At 32.1% G+C, this 20,929-nt stretch overlaps 1 protein-coding gene across 5 annotated transcripts; it reads right to left on the bottom strand.

Moving 5' to 3' along the window:
* Window positions 1-13,360: 13,360 nt before the first annotated feature.
* On the bottom strand, window positions 13,361-17,561 carry LOC110656089 (G-type lectin S-receptor-like serine/threonine-protein kinase At1g11410). Of its 5 annotated transcripts, XM_021812694.2 has the most exons (8): window positions 15,836-17,560; window positions 15,516-15,650; window positions 15,335-15,418; window positions 15,219-15,259; window positions 14,900-15,110; window positions 14,528-14,765; window positions 14,252-14,402; window positions 13,361-13,750 (listed from the first exon to the last, which is right to left on the bottom strand). In XM_021812694.2, exons 1-8 carry the CDS (start codon window positions 17,103-17,105, stop codon window positions 13,442-13,444), a joined length of 2,439 nt encoding a protein of 812 aa, XP_021668386.2. In that variant the 5' UTR covers window positions 17,106-17,560; the 3' UTR covers window positions 13,361-13,441. The 5 variants fall into 5 exon arrangements, with proteins under 5 accessions (XP_021668386.2, XP_057987868.1, XP_021668361.2 ...); XM_058131885.1 differs by lacking the exon at window positions 15,516-15,650 and having other exon boundaries at window positions 15,836-17,561; XM_021812669.2 differs by having other exon boundaries at window positions 15,219-15,418; window positions 15,836-17,559.
* Window positions 17,562-20,929: the final 3,368 nt, after the last annotated feature.

The following is a 20,929-nucleotide window of genomic DNA, read 5'->3' as shown; positions in this document are numbered from 1 at the left end:
CTATTATGGTGGATTTCACGTTGTGGCTCATTATAATCATCATAATCAAAATACGTATATTAAATAAATTCTCTTCGCATTGGATTATTAAAAAAAATAATTAAATATGTTCAACTCAACTCAATTAAACCTTTATCTCAAAAATTTAGGATCGGCTATATGAATTCGCTTTCTTCACTCTGAACGATTTTGGGTTAAATCCTCAGAAATGTTTAATGCTTCTAGGTCATGTTGTACTACTCTACTTCAAGTCAATTTAGGTCTACCCCTTTTTTTCTTTTTATCCTCTAACCTAATGTGCTCTACTTGTCTAACTGAAGTCTCCGTATGTCTACGCTTCACATGACCAAACCACCTCAATCTCCCTTCTCTCAACTTATCTTCAATTGGCACCACTCCTAACTTTTAAATAATATAAATAAATATAAATATACGTATTAATATAAATAAATATGTTTGATTAATTAACATATAATTTTTAAAATCAATATTGTAACACCCCTGATTTCTTATATATTATTATTGGGCTTCGTGTAGGTATCCTCGATTCGCGGAAATTCGACAGTTGATCGGGTCTGCAAATTTCGGGCGCATGCACTGTTCTGGAAAAGTCTCCGAATTGGACCGAGGTTTTGGCTAGCCCCCCATTGTCAGACGTCCCGAGCGCGTTCCCGAAGTCGGAATCGGCAAAGGTAAACCCGAACCTTGTTTTTTCGTAATTTTCTAGTGCTTAAATAGGATTAAAAATCCATAAAATATTCGTGGTAGCTTGGAAAATTACGATTTTTTTTGCAATAGCTTAGTAATATTGCTAAGGATCGCGGGGCAAAGTTTTATAATTTTTAGAGCTTGTTTGGGCAGTTTTTGCAAAAATGGTCAATAATAAGGACTAAATTGAAATTTTGCGTATTGTGATGGATGACTGATTTGATGGGCCCAGGAGGGGCTGTGTGATATGATTGAGTTGTGGATGTATGGATTGTGAATATAGAAGTGTATTTTGAGCCCTTTTGCAGGTTGGGTAGGTCCTAGGTATAGGGGAGACTCTGCCGGATTTTCGGCACGACTTAGGACGTACTTGATCTGTTTCTTTGTTGTATTGAGTCAAATTTATTAAATATATGTAATGTAATTGTCAGTGAGCGATGACCTTCTTCCTCCGCCGCCACAGTAATTTGTCGTCAAGTTTGTGAGTAAAATATTAATTTTAATTGTAATTTCGATATTATTATATGTTCAGCATGCCCATGCATCACTTATATGCATATATTTATGTAGTTAAACTCTATGCACGATTTATGATGCATTGATAAATGTTAAAGTGCCATGAGTGTTGTTGTGGTAATTTGGAGCAGTGTGCGTGCGTTGGCGTGCGTGTGATGTGGTGTGGACTATGGATAGGACGGGTAGACACGGCTTGAGTTCTTCGCTGGGACCCCGATTTGGTATTAAGCGAAAGTCCGGCTTGAGTTCTTCGCTGGCACCAGGTTGGATCTAAGAGAGCTGTATAGGGGATCAGCTCCCATATGTTATAATTGATGCTACAGGGTGCGTGAGTGCTCCAAATTACATTTTTGATGCTATGATGTGAATATGATGTTGATGTTGCATTTCACTCTACAGGGTGCATTAGCTCAGATAGTTATAGAGATTATAGTTAAGATTGATATTTTACTCTCTGAGTCGAACGCTCACTCCTGTTCAAAAATTTTTACAGGCCACAGGAGGATATTTTGTTCTGGGTTAACCTGCTTTTCTCCTTCGCAGGTGTTTATCAATAATTGTGTAATTTTATTTACTCCTAGAATTTCCGCATGTGTTAGCAGTAATTATTTGAATTTGGTCTGTAATATTATATTCATGTTGGACCTGTAAACTTAATATTTTAAGTCTGTTTTGATGGATTGGATGAGGGAGCTGAGCTCCCATTTATTATTATGTTGATGAGTATGTGGAGGGTGAGTTGAGCTCCCCAATTGACTATATTGTGTTTACAGGTCGGGTGAGTCGAAAACTCCCCGTTGGTAAGTCCATTTTATGGCCGGACTCTGTCCGTTTGTTTTCTTGAAATTGGGCCCAAATGGGCCTTAGAGTTGGGTTAATGAACAGTTAGGCTTACTACGGGCCTCGGGGCTTTAGGTGGCCTGTGTCCTAGTCTTGGGTCCTACCATAGGTTGGGTCGTGACAAATATTTTAATATTTATTAGATTTTTTTTAAACAATATTTATTAGATTATATGTACAATATATTTCAATTATGTTTCTAAGTTTTATATAAAAATATTAAAATTTTAAATATTATTATTGAGTGTATTTATATAAAAATATAATATTAAACCAATAAAATTTTAGCCGGATGAACTTATCACTCAGGCTATAAATTTTCTAGTCATTTCTTTGAATAATAGTTCTCTTGTCATTTCTATTGAATAAATATTTTTTTTTATATTATATGACGTTACATATAAAAGGAAATAATAATTTTTTTCATAATATTTGAAGGGGAAAAAAATTAAAATATAAAAAATTTGGATTCATTATTAAAAAAAAATTATCAATATGATATGAAAGTAAAATTATTTATTAAAATAGAGTGTATTAGAAAATCCCAATTAAATTATTATTTTGGGTAAATTTAATATTTAGTCTCTAAGATTTGATAAAATTTATAATTTAATTTTTATATTTTTAAAAAGAAGCAATTTAATATCTGATATTTGACAAAATCTATAACTTAATTCTTATTGTTATAATTCTATTAAGTTACTGTTAATTTTGGCAAAAATAACAGAAATGCTCTTATTTTTATTTTTAATCTTAAAATAATTTAGTCCCTAAATTTTTATTTTTTTAATAATTTAGTCTCTTAAATTTTATTTTATTGATAATTAAGTACTTGTATTTTTAAAATGCGAGTCCCATTAAATTAAAAAATTTAAAAATTAAATTATTAAAATATGAATTATTTACTTTAAGATCCTTAAAATTTTAGTTAATTACATAATCATCCATATATTTTACAATCCTTAAATATTATAACTATTTATAAATAAGCCCTTTTAATTTGTAAAATTCTATTTATGTGATTATTATTTTAATACTATATATATATATATATATATATGAATTTATAATATTTTCATATATTATATTATATTTTTATACATAAAAAAAGGAAAAAAAATATGAATATGGACAAATATTGTTATGAAAGCAAAATTTAAAAAATTAAATTGTTTTCGTATTAAAAATAGAGTTAAAAGACAGTTTGATCATTTTTGCTAGAATTAATGATAACTTAACTGAATTCTAACTGTAGGAACTAAATTATAAGTTTTATCAAATCTCATAGATTAAATTATTTAATTTTAAAAATACAAAAACTAAATTTTTAAGTTTTGTCAAACCTCAATTATTAAATTATAGTTTACCCTAGTATTTTCATAACAAGTTTTTGTACCATACAAACATTGCTAGAGAAAAAAAAAAACAATTAAAAATGCCTATTTAGAGAAAATAATTATAATTAACTCTTGCATTTTAATGAAATTAACTATGTGGTTCTTATATTTTGAAAAATACATCATTTAGTTGATATTTAGTTAAACTATTTAGTTCTTTTGCCAATTTTTTCGTTACTCAAATAAATTTTAGTCCAATCAAAAAACTATTTAGTGATGATTTGCTTTCTAGAGGTTTAATCTCCCCTTCTAGGTCCCCCTGGAATTGTACTGCTTTTTATGTCAATAAATCTTTTGAGATTGAAAGAGATGTTCCTATATTAGTTATCAATTATAAACCTCTCAAGCAAGCTTTAAAGTGGATTAGGTATACTATTCTAAACAAGAAATATCTTCTTCAAAAACTTTTTGCTGCAAACATTTTTTCAAAGTTTGGCATGAAATCTGGATTTTGGCAAATTCAAATAGCCCCTAGAGATCGCTATAAAATTGGTTTCATTGTTCTTTTTGGCCAGTTTGAATGGAATGCCATGTCATTTAGACTAAAAAATGCCCCATCTAAATTTCAAAGAATCATGAATGGCATCTTCAACATATACTCTTGTTAGTAGATGATATGCCCTAGAGCATATCATTTATTATGTATCTTGTACATATTTAATTAATAAAAGGCATTTTCACTTTTCCGTTTACATAATATATTTATGTGCAATAGAAAAGGTCCATTGATATTTTATTAGAAATTCTATTCTTAAGTTGTTAAGAATATGAGTGACAGTATTTCTAGCACAAAGTATCGTAAATAGGTTCACAATCAAGGATACTTCACAATAAGTACATGACTTATCCAGAAAGATTGTAATCATGTTTGTTTCCAAGTTATTTATATGAGATATAAATAAGATGGAATGGTGAGTCTCATACCATATAATAAATATGATAGGTACTTATACATGATAAGTAGGCCGAACTAGTGATATTTATGACAAGCACATGGAGTTTACTCTTGTCAATGCATTGTCATAAATCATATCAGTGCATATAATCTTTAGACCTGAGATGGCACAGTTATCTTGTATATAGGTGGTTTGAGTTTGATACTGCTTTCATACTTGTGCTGTGTATGGGTATATGGGCATGTGTTGGCTCCTACTAGTTATATATAGAGGTAGGTGTTGATCAAGATGGAATATGTTACCCTAAGTAAATAGGAATAAAAATCTATGTTCATTTAATTGTTCGATGTTTCAAGTTCCTGACCAGAACAGATAGATTTAATCAGAAAAGAGTTTCTGATAAGAAAATCTTTTTAATCAAGAACTGGAATTAAAAGAGAACATAATATTCATAGCAAATGGGGTTTGACATAAACCATGACTCCAGTTCGAATTGGGATTTTGTAACAGAGAGATTCTAGTGCATGATAACATATGATTATAGGTTCATTTAAGGTAAACCTTATTACTGATTGGGTGGCTATGGCATGCTATGCAAGGTGTTAACTATAGTCTATGAGCTGCATAAAATGATTTAGAGAAATCATTTATGGTGAGAAAGAGTTCTGATGATATTAAGAGTTGATATCATCTCTCATTGCCAATTAGTGATGAGCCTAGTAAGTCACATACATACACAAGTAATCACCAAATTAAATATGATTTAATTAATTAATTAAAGAGTTTAATTGATTAATTAAATAGGTTTGGTTTGCAATTAGATTGCAAAGTCCTTAGCATAGCTTGAAACCAAATCTAGGTTATTGGATGTATAGTATAAGTTAAATTTATATTTAAAGTGTTTAAATATGAATTTAATTAATGAGAAATTAATTAATAGAGATTAATTAATTAATTTATATTTGATATAAATTGATTAGAAGAAGAGAAATAATTATTTTGGGTTGAGAACTCAAAATTAAGACACAGGGGTATTTTGGTCATTTCATAGGATAACATATGGCACCATGAGATGGTGACACATGGAACTACACATAAAATTGTTATATGTCTTTTAATCATATAAGATGATCAAAGTTAAGATTAAATATATGTTTGACACTTGGCAAAATGTGATTGGGTCAATTAAACCTAGAGCCAATCAGAAGGTGACATGTGGCAAGATTTTTAAGTGGTGACCTAGCTATATAAGTGTAAGGATGAAAGAACAAAAAATACAAGCTACTGTATTCCCTTGGTGCCTCCACCCTTGGAGTGTTCTTCTTCTCATCTTCTTTATCTCTCATTAATTCAAAGAGATTTGCCAACAATCTCTTGAATTAAAAATACTAGAAATTATTTCTAGTGTCCTGTTTATATATGTAATCTCTCAAAAGGCAAAACCTGATTTTCTAATTGATTGGAAAGGCTTTAGAAGCTGTTCAAGGGGCTGCCAATGGTGGTCTTGGTGTGGACAAGCTAGAGGGACAACATTTGGTGTCCTAGGCGCATCCCAAAGGTGCCAAACACACTGGAGTGCATCAAAAAGGTTAGTGCACTTGTTATTTATCTAATCTAGGGTTATAAAGAATTAATCTGTTAATTCTAAAATCTTAAATGGCAAATGTAGATCCAAAAATATATTAAAAGAGTTTTAATATGCTGTTTATCATTAAAATCAAATAGATAAAAATGAATCTTGTATGATGCATGTGGCCCTAGATGAAAAATTTTTGAATTTCAATGATCTAAACTTTTGTTTTTCACGCTTTCGCTCCTTCAATTGGTATCAGAGCCACTATATTTGCCATTTAGATTGTTAATTATATGATTTAATTGTGTAATTTGATCATGAGATCAAAAGTTCATTGCTGGTTGCAAAGCAATGTGGCGGCATGCTTGATCACCATCAATGGTGCGCATCAATAGTCTCCAAAGTGGTACGCATTGTTTGGCCTTGGAATCTGCAATTGTTACATGATCTAAGGTTCATCCTATTACAAATTAAAATGTTTAATTAGGTGTTTTAATCAGACAATTAAATTTTAATTCAAATATGAATTTCTAAAAGTTATTTGAATATGATTCAAATCTGAATTTTAAAAGTTGTTTGAATGTGATTCAAATCTGAATTTTTAAAGTTGTTTGAATGTGATTCAAATATGAATTTTAAAAGTTATTTGAATGTGATTCAAATCTGAAATTTTAAAGTTGTTTGAATGTGATTCAAATCTGAATTTTTAAATTTGTTTGGATCATATTCAAATCTGAATTTTTAAGTTGAATATGAGATATTTAATTTAATTTAAGTATGTATGTTTTATTTAATTATTAAATAGTGATATGTATGATGGATGATCATGAACTATAAAAGATCAATATGATTAGATTTATTTCTTTTATGTTTCTTTGGGTTGTAAATTAATTAATTTATTTTAATTTTTTTTTGGGCATGTATTATTAAGGTTATAATAATTTTGGATTGTAATTTCATTTATTTAGTTCTTGTAAATTCGCTTGGGTATGCCAAGGATTAGTATTTAATTGGATTGCAAGAAGATCAAGGATGTCAAGAGCATTGGTGGGATCAGTGGGAGGAATTCAAGATTAAGTGTTGATTATGTACTTCTTCAGTAACTCTTGTAAAATGAATGAATGAAATGCACCTAGGAATGCCCTAATTCAATTCTTGGTGGCTCAGAATTGAATCCCTTAGAAAGTCCATGATCATACCATATTTACTGTTTATCCATGAATGCATGAGATGTACAGGAATGTATGCAAGTATATGATATATGCATGCTAAATGGATAATGTGCAAAGTGAGACCATAATAGTAATTAGGACGACCACAAAATCTTCCAAATAATTAATTAAGTTGGATATGCTATAATTAAAGTAATTATAACATGGGTCCTCCATTGGGGCAATTATTTTAAAAAATTTTAAATAGTTGCATATGATGCAATTAATTTAAGATATTTTCTTAAGAATAATTGTTAAGCATGAGATGTTGTAAATATGTAAATGGTTTGGTGGCCAATAATGGATGTGCTCGAGGATATTAAAATTATTTGCATGTTTACTGGCTCAATGGGATCAACTTAACTAATACAAGATAAGTCAATAATGGATGTGCCTGAGATTTTGAGCATTAAGGGTTAGGTAAAAGATTGAACCTCACATGAGATGTGATGGGCAAGGAGTTGCTCATTTATAGTTTATTGTGATTCCAATAATGGATGTGCCTGAGGATGATCAATAGGATTATAAGAATTCAATCACCCACTAGAAATCCATCCAACTAGGATTTCCATTTTCTACTTTGGAAGTGTGGGATTCGCTAAGTTAGTGGGAGGACCAATTTGATTAAAATACCATAATCATTTTGATTAATTACATGATACATTTACTAATTAATCTGATTATTTTCTGCAGTTAATTTTCTGATAATAATGAGCACACCACAACCACTACCATCCAATATCCTTGCAAGCATACTTAATCGTAATAGGTTGATAGGACCTAATCTATCTGATTGGCTAAAAAATTTGAAACTTGTCTTAAACCTTGAACATATAGGATATGTTTTAGACTCAAATGTTCCTGGTCCCTTACCTCCAGAGGCCACTCAAGAGGAACATGAAACTTTGGACAAGTGGAAGGAGCATGATATGAGAGCCAAGTGTTACATGCTTGCTTCTATGAGTAATGAGTTGCAGAAGCAGCATAAGAACATGCAGAGTGCGAGTGAAATCCTCCTTCACCTACAAGAGTTGTATGGTGAGCACAGTAGGAATGCTAGGTATGAGATATCTAGACAGTTATTCCGCATTAGGATGTCTGAGGGACAGAATATTGGGGATCATGTCCACAAGATGATTCGGCTAATTGAGTAGTTGGAACATCTTGACCTTAACATGGATTTCCAACTGCAGACAGATTTGATCCTTCAGTCCCTTTCTGAGTTATCTGGGAATTTTGTGACAAAATTCCATATGACTAAACTGGAATGCACCTTGGCTGGTTTACTCAACATGCTGATTATTGCCCAAAAGAATATGATGGGCAAAAAAGGAAAAGAGGTAGCTTTGATTGCATCTTCTTATGCTAAAAAGTTCAACAAGAAAAAGGGCAATTAGAAAAAGAAACCTCAAGTTCTAGGATCTTCCAAGAAGATAGCCAAACAGAAAAACAAAGATCAAAGCTGACAAAGGCAAAAGAAAGTGTTTTCACTGCCAGCAGGAAAGTGTTTCCACTGCCCAGAGTATAGCAATATAAAAGAATGCAATGCCATGATGAAAATCAATTCAAGTTCAAAATATATTTGACACTTAAGACTAGGTCATTTTGCAGAAGATAGGATTGTAAAACTGGAGAAAATAGAGATTTCATTCTCATTGGGCTCTGAGCCTACTCCAAATTGTGAATCCTGCCTTCAGGGCAAAATGACTAGATCACCCTTTGTTGGACAAGGACTAAGAGCTGAAAATATTTTGGAACTAATACATAGTGATGTATGTGATCCATTTAAGGAAATGGTTAGAGGCGGTTTTCATTACTTCATTACTTTATTACCTTTACTGATGATAAATCAAGGTTTGGGTATTTGTATTTGATGAAGTACAAACATGAATCCTTTGAAAAGTTCAAAGAATTTAAATTTGAAGTAGAAAATCAAACAGGAAAAAGTATTAAAACTCTTCGATCAGATTGTGGAGATGAATACTTGAGTACTAAATTTGATGAATATTTGAGAGAGCATGGCATTGTTTCCCAGCTGACTCCTCCAGGAACATCACAGCTGAATGGTGTATATGAAAGGAAAAATCGTACGCTATTAGATATGGTACGTAGTATGATGAGCTATACTGATATGCCAATCTCCTTTTGGGAATTTGCATTAGAATCAGCTTTGTATATTCTGAATAGGATTCCATCAAAATCAGTATCTTCCACACCTTATGAGATATGGCATGGAAGAAAATCAAGTCTTAAGCACGTTAAGATTTGGGGTTGTCCAGTTTATATCAAAAAGCTGAACACTGATAAATTGAAAACCAGATCAGAAAAGGGTTGATTTGTTAGATATCCAAAAGATGTTTTTGGATATTATTTTTATTTGCCTACATCACAAAAGGTTGTAATAAGTAGAGATACCACATTTTTTGAACAACAGTTTATTCAAGAAGGAGGCAAAGGAAGGCAAATAGAGTTAGAATTGGAGAATTTTGACCAACCAACAGATCAGATGGATATAGATCCATCTAGTCAACCTACACCTATTGATGAAACATCTACAGCTGTTCCTTATAGATCAGCCAGGGTATCTCACCCACCAGTAAGATATGATTTCCTTCATAAAGAAGAATAAGAGTTGACTACTCATGAAGAAGTAGATCATGGAGATGATACACTTACCTATGAAGAAGCTATATCAGATATAGACTCTTCAAAATAGATTGATGCTATGAAATCCGAGATTGATTCCATGTATAAGAATTAAGTTTGGGATCTTATTGACCCACCTGAAGGTATTGTACCTATAGGGAACAAATGGGTTTTTAAGAAGAAAATTAGTTTTGATGGAAAGGTAGAGACCTATAAAGCAAGGCTAGTAGCAAAAGGGTTTCGCCAAAGGCAAGGAATCGACTATGAGGAGACTTTCTCGCCTGTTGCCATGCTTAAATCAATTAGGATTCTATTAGCAATAATTACATACTATGGTTATGAGATTTGGCAGATGGATGTCAAAACAGCTTTTCTCAATGGATACATTGAAGAAAACATTTTCATGGAATAGCCTAGTTTTTTTTTTAATCCCAAGATGGTTCCAAAGTGCGTAAGCTAAAGCGATCCATTTGTGGGTTGAAATAAGCTTCGAGGAGTTGGATCATCCGTTTTGATGAAGCCATTAAGTCATTTAGTTTTATCAAAAATAAGGATGAGCCATGTGTATATAAGAAGGTTAATGATAGTGCTATCACTTTCCTTGTCTTATATGTGGATAATATTCTGTTGATTGGTAATGACACAGGTATGTTGACAACTATAAAGGTATGGTTATCAAATACATTCTCCACGAAAGACTTAGGGGAGGCAACCTATATTATTGGGATTCGCATCTATAGAGATAGAGCGAAAAGAATAATTGGTTTATCCCAAAGTCTATACTTGAAAAAGGTGTTAAAGAGATTTAACATGCTTGATTCCAAGAGAGGATTGTTACCAGCGAGACATGGTATCCACCTTTCTAAAGAGATGTCTCTAAAGACACCTGAAGAAAGAGATAAAATGGCCAGGATTCCATATGCTTCAGCTATTGGAAGTTTGATGTATGCAATGTTGTGTACTAGGTTGGATATCGCATATGCTGTTAGTTTGACTAGCAGGTATCAATCCAATCTAGGTTTGGAACACTGGATAGCTGTTAAGAATATCCTTAAGTACTTGAGAAGAACTAAGGATTTATTGCTGATATATAAAGATGGTGACTTGCAATTGGATGATTATACTGATTCTGATTTCTAATCAGATATTGATGATAGAAAGTCTACCTCTAGGTTTGTGTTCATTTGTAATGGAAGTGCAGTTAGTTGAAAGAGTTCCAAACAGAGTACGATTGTTGATTCCACTACAGAGGCTGAGTATATTGCTACATTAGATGCTACAAAAGAAGTTGTTTAGATATAAGGAACCCCGGTCTCACTAGAAATCCAAACACATAGAAAAGCGCTACCACATTATCAGAGAGATAGTTGGGCAAGGCGATATAGCAATGCAGAAAATAGCATCAGCTGAAAATTCAACTGATCCATTTACTAAGCCTTTGTCACAAGCTTAGTTAGACCGACATCTTGAGAAGATGGGTCTAAGGTATTGTAATGAATGACTCTAGTGCTAGTGGGAGATTATTAGTAGTATGCCCTAGAGCATATCATTTAGTATGTATCTTGTACATATTTAATTAATAAAAGACATTTTCACTTTTCCATTTACATAATATATTTATGTGTAATAGAAAAGGTCCATTGATATTTTGTTAGAAATTTTATTCTTAAGTTGTTAAGAATATGAGTGACAGTATTTCTAGCACAAAGTATCATAAATAGATTCACAATCAAGGATACTTCACAATAAGGACATGACTTATCCAGAAAGATTGTAATCATATTTGTTCCCAAGTTACTTACATGAGATATAAATAAGATGGAATTGTGAGTCTCATGCCATATAACAAATATGATAGGCACTTATATATGATAAGTAGGCCGAACCAGTGATATTTATGACAAGCACATGAAGTTTACTCTTGTCAATGCATTGTCATAAATCATATCAGAGCATATAATCTTTAGACCTGAGATAGCACAGTTATCTTATATATAGGTGGTTTGAGTTTGATACTGCTTTTATACTTGTACTGTGTATGGGTATATGGGCATGTGTTGGCTCCTATTAGTTACATATGGAGGTAGGTGTTGATCAAGATGTAATCTGTTACCCTAAGTAAATAGGGATAAAATCTTATGTTCATTTAATTGTTTTTAATATTTCAAGTTCCTGGCCAGAACAGATAGATTTAATCAGAAAAGAGTTTCTGATAAGAAAATCTTTTTAATCAAGAACTGAAATTAAAAAAGAACATAATATTCATAGCAAATGGGGTTTGACATAAACCATGACTCCAACTCGAATTGGGATTTTGTAATAGAGATATTCTAATGCATGGTAACATATGATTATAAGTTCATTTAAGGTAAACCTTATTACTGATTGAGTGGCTATGACATGCTATGCTAGGTGTTAACCATAGTCTATGAGCTACATAAAATGATTTAGAGAAATCATTTATGGTAAGAAATAGTTCTGATGATATTAAGAGTTGATATCATTTCTCATTGCCAATTAGTGATGAGCCTAGTAAGTCACACACATACATAAGTAATCACTAAATTAAATATGATTTAATTAATTAATTAAAGAGTTTAATTGATTAATTAAATAGATTTTGTTTGCAATTAGATTGCAAAGTCTCTAGCATAACTTAAAACAAAATCTAGGTTATTGGATGTATAGTATAAGTTAAATTTATATTTAAAGTATTTAAATATGAATTTAATTAATGAGAAATTAATTAATAGAGATTAATTAATTAATTTATATTTGATATAAATTGATTAGAAGAAGAGAAATAATTATTTTAGGTTGAGAACTCAAAATTAAGACACACAGATATTTTGGTCATTTCATAGGTGACATGTGGCACCATGAGATTTTTAAATAATTAAGGCGATAATCTAAAAAAATTGATTTTCAATAGAGAAAACATAAAAATAGTGCCAAGAACTTGAATGGAATTATACTTAAATAATTTAAAAAATATATAAATTTAAATTTAATCTTCATTATAACAAAATTTCTATTTCTCATTAAAATAAAAACACTAATTAATTAGTTCATAAAAATAAAAAAACAAAATAACTATATTTTTTAAAATATAAAAATTAATTAATTAATTTAACTAAAATAAAAAAACTTTTACCTTTCATTTATATTCACGTAATCGTCCTGTCCAATTGCATTAGTGGCTCATTTTCAGTAGCCCTTGACATTATCAAGCCTTTGGCATTTTTAGTAATTTTCACATAAAATTAAAGCCCGAATTTCAAACTCCTTTTGTAAGTACAATAATTTAATTCATTTATTATTTAAATAAATTAAAAATGTAGTAATTATAATAAAAAACATTTGAATAACATATAACTTTAAGGGCTTTCAATAATTTGTAGTATAATGCCACAGGTAATAAAAACAAACTCTCACACCATCTCAAAAAAAATTGTAACTGGACAATTTTTTATATTCCTTTTTAAGGACTAACTTTATAATATTTATACAGAAAAATTATATAAATTTCATATATATTTATGTTTTGAATTCAATTTCATGACGAATTAAGTCTAAAAAAAAAAGAAGTAATATCAGAAGAAGCATATCTTGAATCTCTATACTAAAAATTTATGTAATTGATGAGAGAGATATTCAACGACATACAACCTCAGTAATTGTCTCCTCATCCACAGAACAAAATCCTTCTTTTGGTTTTAATGAACTAGAACTAATAATACTAGACTTTCTGAAAGTGAATGCAGGTTGCTTAGGAGAAGGAAGACTAATTTCGCTATTTAACATTAGAACGATAGCTGACATGGTCGGTCTTTCCATTACATCTTCTTGCACGCATAAGAGCCCAACTTGGATGCATCTCAATACTTCATCAGGAGAACAAGAATGCTTTAGTAATGAATCAACTATCTCCCACGCTCTCTCTTCTCTCCATAAATGCCATATCTATAACATCTCATCATTAGTTGAACCCATAAACAAATTATTACAATTCGAAAGATAATTAGGTACTATAAGTATCTTCAAGGGTAAAATATTTTTATGCGTACTGAATTTTACATGGATTTTTTTTTAGTGGTCATAAAAATTAAACTTTTCATAATTTGATCACTAGTTTTTTTTTTTTCCCAATTAGTGCACTCTAACTTGACAGTGGTGATTTTGGAAAGAATTTCATTGGAAATCTAACATGATATACAAGTTAAGATAAATACTCAAAATGAGGTCTGGATCAAAAATCAAATTGAAGAAGCCTTACAAACTAGCCCCAAATTGAATATCATGTCAGATTTCTTGTGGGTTTCCCACTAAAGTTAGGAAACTAATCGCAACAAAATCGAATTTCAGTAACTAAATTGCAACAAGTTCTAGTTTTATGACCACAAAGAAAATCAATGCAAAATTAAATGATGATCAGAATAATTTACCCATATTTTTTTCACTTACTTTTCCTATCATACTTGGGTAAGAATCCTCTTGACAAAAGCTATTGTTCTTTTTCCCTGCAACGATCTCTAATAATATGATGCCAAAACTAAAGACATCAGATTTCGTTGAAAACTTTCCAAATACGACGTATTCTGGAGACATGTACCCACTGCATATGAAAAATAGAAAAAAAAATAGTTATAATGCTCCTTTCAAATTAATTAATGTAAGATAGAATGGTATTCTTAGCAGTGGTTCTATGTGTCTAGCTGCTAGGTGTGTAGGTATACTTACAATGTTCCAACTATTCTGTTTGTCTTCTCATGAGTTTGGTCGCCTTCGAAGATTCTAGCTAGGCCAAAATCCGAAATTTTTGGATTCATTTCTTCATCCAATAGAATGTTGCTAGTTTTTAGATCTCTATGGATAATTCTCAGCCTAGAATCTTGGTGAATATATAAGATTCCACGAGCAATCCCAACGATAATATCAAAGCGTTTTCTCCAATCCAAGATTGACCTTCCTGTTTCATCTAACAAAAGATTTCCAATTGCATCAGTGCCAATTTATGCATTCCATGTCCATCACTTATATTGTTGAACCAGATGGAATTAGACAACTTGTGGAATACAATGCTAAATAAAGTAGAATATACACAGGACTTACTGAAAAGAAAGGAGTCCAAGCTTTTGTTTGGCATGTATTCATAAACTAGCATTGGTTCCTCTCCCTGAATGCAGCATCCTATGAGTTTCACCAGATTCTGATGTTGAAGTTTTGCAATCAGCAACACTTCATTTTTAAATTCATCTATTCCTTGCCCTGAATCTTTCAAAAGTCTTTTCACAGCAACTTCCTTTCCATTAGACAATTTACCCTAGATTCATGTTTTGACATTTAGAATCTCACAACAACAACTAGAGACGAAGACAAGCACATGTACACAGTTTTGAGACATTTGCACAGAAGTTATATATATATGTACCTTATAAACCGCACCAAAACCACCTTGCCCTAGTTTGTTAGCTGGAGAGAAACTGTTAGTTGCAGCAAGTATAGTGCTCAGATTGAAAAAAGCAATCTCTGGATGACTCATGCTACCTTCAACTTGATTTTCCACTGAAGTTTCCTTGTAGTATGCGTTGCCAATTGTATCAAGCCATCTTTTGCTCCATTTGTTCCTCACTGCCACCAAAAAGATGAAACCAGAATGCTTACTCAAATCAGAGGCATGAATATACATAGATAGGCACAAAACATCATACAAAATCTTGTTTCTTACCCCTTTTCTTCTTCTTCTTGAGCCACAAATATGTAAATAAGATGATGACAAACCAAGCTGAAACAACAGATATTACTAAAATGGCTAACATATCCTTCCTTTCAAGAAAACCATTCCATTTTTGGGCGATTTCGGCTGTGTGAGTAGGGAAAAGAATTTATTATTGTTCCATCAAAGAGGAAAAGAAAAGGAAGTTAAAAGGCAAGGTATAAAGATAGACCATAAGCACAAACAATTCATGCAGCACTGATTATCCAATTTGCCACCTGATTATACACATTGGTTTTGTTCAAAATTGGTCGAAGGCAAAAATACATTACCTAATTCGACTGCATCAACACGAACATAAATATCATATCCCTCTTCCCTATTTTGCACAGTGTCCATCAATTTGCCATACCATGTCAAACAGCCAGTCTCCTTCCCAGCAATATCTATGCTTGCATATGCAGAGCATGAACAATTCCTCCTGCAATTCTTTTCACAGTCCCTTGGACTCATATTCGTGCTCACCCAAACTGCTGCTGAAGTGTCAGGTACTTTAACATTTGCCACTTTCACAAATCCTTCTCCATGCCCACATAATGAGGTAGACTCTAGCCGCTTCCTGACACACCCCCCTGATGCATCTTTTAGAATATGCCAGTCCCTTGGGGACTTGGGTTCATACCCCGGTAAACAATCACATTCAAATCTTCGACTAAGAAATTCAGGATCACATATTCCATAGGTACCACAATGCCCATATGGATCACACGGAGATTTTGGTACCGACCAGAATTCATTCCATTTGCCATCTTTTTCATGCCAAATTAGTTTCTTAAGAAGTCCTGAATAGTCCAAAATTACCCTTAGGATAACAGAAGCATCAGAAACCGAGTAGACCACATATGTCTCATTTTGATTATTGACAAAACTAACATTGGATATATCTGCATAACTTTTCAAGGGCCACGCAATGCTTCGCCAAATATATTTTATACCCCAGTAGATAAAGACCTGTGGTGATCCTTTTGGGTTGATCTGAAGTGAGAAGTTTCCAGTTCCAGGGTCATCTGCTGATCTCCAAGATACCGGGAACCGGCCCATGCCTGTCCTTCGGTTCAACCCAAGTTTCATTCCTGGCAGCATAGTATCCGTAGGATGGTCAAAGCTTTCCCACACAGTACTTTTACTTTTATCGCGGACCAAAATCAAATTTCCTGTATCCAAGAGCTGAGCTACACAATAATCTGTAACCTCCACTGAGACATTTGTAGTCCACACAGGAGCTTTCTGGTTATGGTAGCCATGGAGAACGAGATTTCCATATAGGTCAATTGATAGAACTCCCGACGAACCATAGATTGGATCATCCCTATTGGCTACCCACACCACAGTTTGCTCTCGGACTTTATGGTACCAGATTCCAAGATATCTAAAACTGGAACTTCCGGTGCTAAAGAATCCTAATGCAAAATTATTTTCTCTAGAGATCAGAAAGTCACCATCATGAAGGGTTTGGTTTATAGTTATGGTGTCTCTGGAAGAAGAAAATGCGAAATGGAGGACTAGAAGAGAAGAACGCAGGAACAACTTTGGAAAATCCATACTGGTTCTGTAATCATCATTGAAATGAAACTTATGTGGGATGTGGTCATATTTTTAAGCTAGAAAAGTCAGCAAGGAGCTAACACTTTTGACAAGTAAACTGAGATTTTTTTTTAACTATATTTCTTGTCTTCTTCACCAACGAAAATTGACAATAGTAACCTACTTTTGAATATTGTAGACTGAAGAAACGTGTCCATTGAACCAAATGCACCAACGTGGAGGAAAGGTTGAAATTTGTAGGTGCAGGAGTAGGATGATTAATGAGCTTGCAAGCCAAAAACAACAGAGGAAGAGAATGGACGAGGTCCATTAAACCCTACAGCAGAAGCCCTATTCATTGTGACATTTTAACGAATACATGGACTGCATTCCAAGCAAAACGCGGCGAGAGAAGCTCCCTCTCCTCCACGAGCGTGAAAAAAGATGGAGACACGTCAATATTCTATTTAAAAGGGGTGGAATTTCCAATTCTACTAAGTAAGCCAATATTACCAAACTAATATACCCTTATAAAAATAAGGTTATCACACTTCTCCTGGATAAATTTTAATATTTGTCTTTAAATTTATATAATTATAACTTTATAGTGTTTTAACTTTAAAATGTAATATAAAACTTTTTAGATTTTCAAATTTTACACAGTAAAATCTCTTTGACTTTCAATTATTGATTTTCCTGTTAAAAACTGACGTGAACAACTCTCACATAGTGTTTTATCAACATTTCTCTCTTATTTCTTTATGCAAAGTATAAAATTATTCTCTCTACATATAAAAAATTATTTTATCTATGGAGAAAAGAATGATTTAATTTACACATGACTTGAGAGAAAAAAGAGAAATATTGACTAAACTACATGCTGGAACTGTTCAAGTCAACGTCTAACTGAAAAATTGGTAATTAGAAGGTAGAGGGATTTTACTGTGTAAAATGTGAAAATTGGTGGGGTTTATGTTACGTTTTTAAGTTAAGAGACTATAATGTTACAACTAAATAAGTTCAGGGACGATTGGTAAAATTTATCATACCTCTCTTATTAAATAACAAATGTTAAATTTGTTCAATTTTACATATTTTAATTAATAATTTATATAAAAATATTTTCAATAATAATTATTTTTTAGAAAATTAAAACTTTATAAAATATTTCAATTTTATTTATTGAAAAAATAATATATAAAAAAATATATAAGATTGTATTCTAGTTGGATGAATTAGAAAGAAAGGATGAGAAATTTTCCCTGTAGAAAAGATTGTCTATGCTGAGGCTCTTCTATTATGGTGGATTTCACGTTGTGTCTCATTATAATCATTATAATCAACATACGTATATATAATGGTTATATTAAATAAATTCTCTTCATATTGGATTATTAAAAAAAATAATTAAATTCATATTAACTAAATATGAAATTAATTAAATATAAAGCTTATTAATATAAATAAATATGTTTGATTAATTAACATATAATTTTTAAAATTAATATTTTAATATTTATTAGATTATTTTTTAAAACAATATTTATTAAATTATATGTACAATATATTTCAATTATGTTTCTAAGTTTTATATAAAAAATATTTAAATTTTAAATATTATTATTAAATATATTTATATAAAAATATAATATTAAACCAATAAAATTTTAACTCGATGAACTTGTCACTCAAGCTATAAATTTTCTAATCATTTCTTTAAATAATAATTCTCTTGTCATTTCTATTGAATAAATATTTTTTTATATTATATGATGTTACATTATAAAAGGAAATAATAATTTTTTTCATAATATTTGAAGGGTAAAAAAATTAAAATAGAAAAAATTTGGATTCATTATTAAAAAAAAATTTGTCAATGTGATATGAAATTAAAATTATTTATTAAAATAGAGTGTGTTAGAAAACCCTAATTAAATTAGTATTTTGAGTAAATAATGATTCGGTCTTTAAGATTTAATAAAACTTATATTTTAATCTCTGTATTTAAAAAAATAATAATTTAGTTATTGAGATTTGAGTGTTGGGCATACGACCGACTATGTTATATAGTAGTGAGTGTTGGACATTGAAGGTGTCGTATGCGTCTACGATAAGAGTTGCAGATATGAGAATGTTAAGGTGGATGAGTGGCCATATTAGACTAGATAAAGTCCGTAATAAGAGTATTAGAAAAAAGGTAGGAGTGGCACCAATTGAGGATAAGTTGAGAGAAGGGAGATTGAGATGGTTTGGTCATATGAAGCGTAGACATACGGATGCTCCAGTTAGACAAGTAGAGCATGTAACACCCCTAATTTTTTAAAATTTATTATTTTTGGGTAAATATTGATATTTTATTTTATTTGAATTTTAGAAAATTATTTAAAATTTTTCGGATTTTAGAAATCGGGTTCGATTTTTCGAAAATAAAAACTTTGATGATTTTTAAAAATTAATTTAAAGACCACGTGGCAAAACTAAAAATATATTTGGAGTCTACGAATTTTTTTGAGTTTTCTAGAATTTTTTTGAAATTTTTGAGCCTCGTTTTCTGTATCAAGGCAGAGTAAAAATTTAAAATTTTGTATCCTGAATCGAACCGGCCGAATCGAATCCGAACGGATCGGACCAATCGAATAGGACCGGCTCCTTCTTCCTTTTTCTTTCCCCCGCGCGCGTCCCGACCTCTCTCCTCCTCTCTCCCGTTTTCTCTCTCCCACCTCCTCGCCGCACCGCCTCCCAGCCACCCCACCACGGCCACTCCACTCACCCCACCACGGCCACCGCCGCTTGGAACGCCGGCAAGAACGTCGCTGAGCGACGCTGACGCAAGCGCCGCCGTCTTCCTCCCGAAATTTGGCCAATCTGGCCACCGATTGGGCCGGGTCTTGTGTCTAAACCCATCTACACCTCGAGAGCTTTCCATAGACACCAAGAACACCAAAATCCATCGAGCAGTTTGTTCAATTTTTATCCGGGAAATTTTAGCCCATTTTGACTTTTGGGCTAGATTTCTCACAAAACGTAAACCCCACGAGAAAACCAAGAGTACCAGAGCGCTCCACTCGTCAAGAGCTTCGCGGGTATATAAATTTCAAAATTTTCCGATACCATTTTTCGGTGAGTCCCATGGAACTTCGTAGTGTTTTTCCGAGCATTAAATAAGCTTAGAAAATTCCGTAAAATTTATGTACTAACCCCCGTGTTGTGGGCTTCGTGTAGGTATCTTCAATTCGCGGAAATTCGACAGTTATCCAGGTCTGTGAATTTCCGGCCAGACAGACCGGCTATCGAAAAAGCCTTCGAATTGGATCGAGATTTTGGCTACCCCACCATTGTCAGACGTCCCGAGCGCATCCCCAGAGTCGGAATCAGCATAGATAAACCCGAACTTTACTTTTTCGTAATTTTCTAGTGCTTAAATGAGATTAAAAATGCATAAAATATTCGTGGTAGCTTAGAAAATTATGATTCTTTTTGCAATAGCCTAGTAATATTGCTAAGGACCGCAGGGCAAAGTTTTAGAATTTTTAGAGCTTATTTGGGCAGTTTTTGTAAAAATGATCAATTATAAGGACTAAACTGTAAATTTACGTATTGTGATTGATGACTGTTTGGATGGGCCCAGGAGGGGCTGTGTGATGTGATTGAGTTGTGAGTATATGATTTGTGAATATAGAAGTTCGTTTTGAGCCCTTTTGCAGGTTGGGTAGGTCCTAGGTATAGGGGAGACTCTGCCGGATTTTCGGCACGACTTAGGACGTATTTGGTCTTTTTCTTAAGTTTGTATTGAGTCAAACTTATTAAATGATTGTAATAAAATTGTCAGGTGAGCCGGGACA

This window comes from Hevea brasiliensis, chromosome 13 (genome assembly GCF_030052815.1).
Source record: "Hevea brasiliensis isolate MT/VB/25A 57/8 chromosome 13, ASM3005281v1, whole genome shotgun sequence".
NCBI lineage: Eukaryota > Viridiplantae > Streptophyta > Magnoliopsida > Malpighiales > Euphorbiaceae > Hevea > Hevea brasiliensis.
Note: the sequence above shows the minus strand (reverse complement) of the source record. Positions and strands in the feature narration are given on the sequence as shown.

Excerpts from the sequence above, each read along its gene's own strand:
- LOC110656089 (XM_021812669.2), bottom strand. The coding sequence starts at position 17,105 with ATGGATTTTCCAAAGTTGTTCCTGCGTTCTTCTCTTCTAGTCCTCCAT. Across the intron at positions 15,651-15,835 it reads TGTTGATGCAGTCGAATTAG|CCGAAATCGCCCAAAAATGG; the intron begins GTAATGTATTTT and ends CTACTCACACAG. Across the intron at positions 14,766-14,899 it reads CTTGGACTCCTTTCTTTTCA|ATGAAACAGGAAGGTCAATC; the intron begins GTAAGTCCTGTG and ends ATCTTTTGTTAG.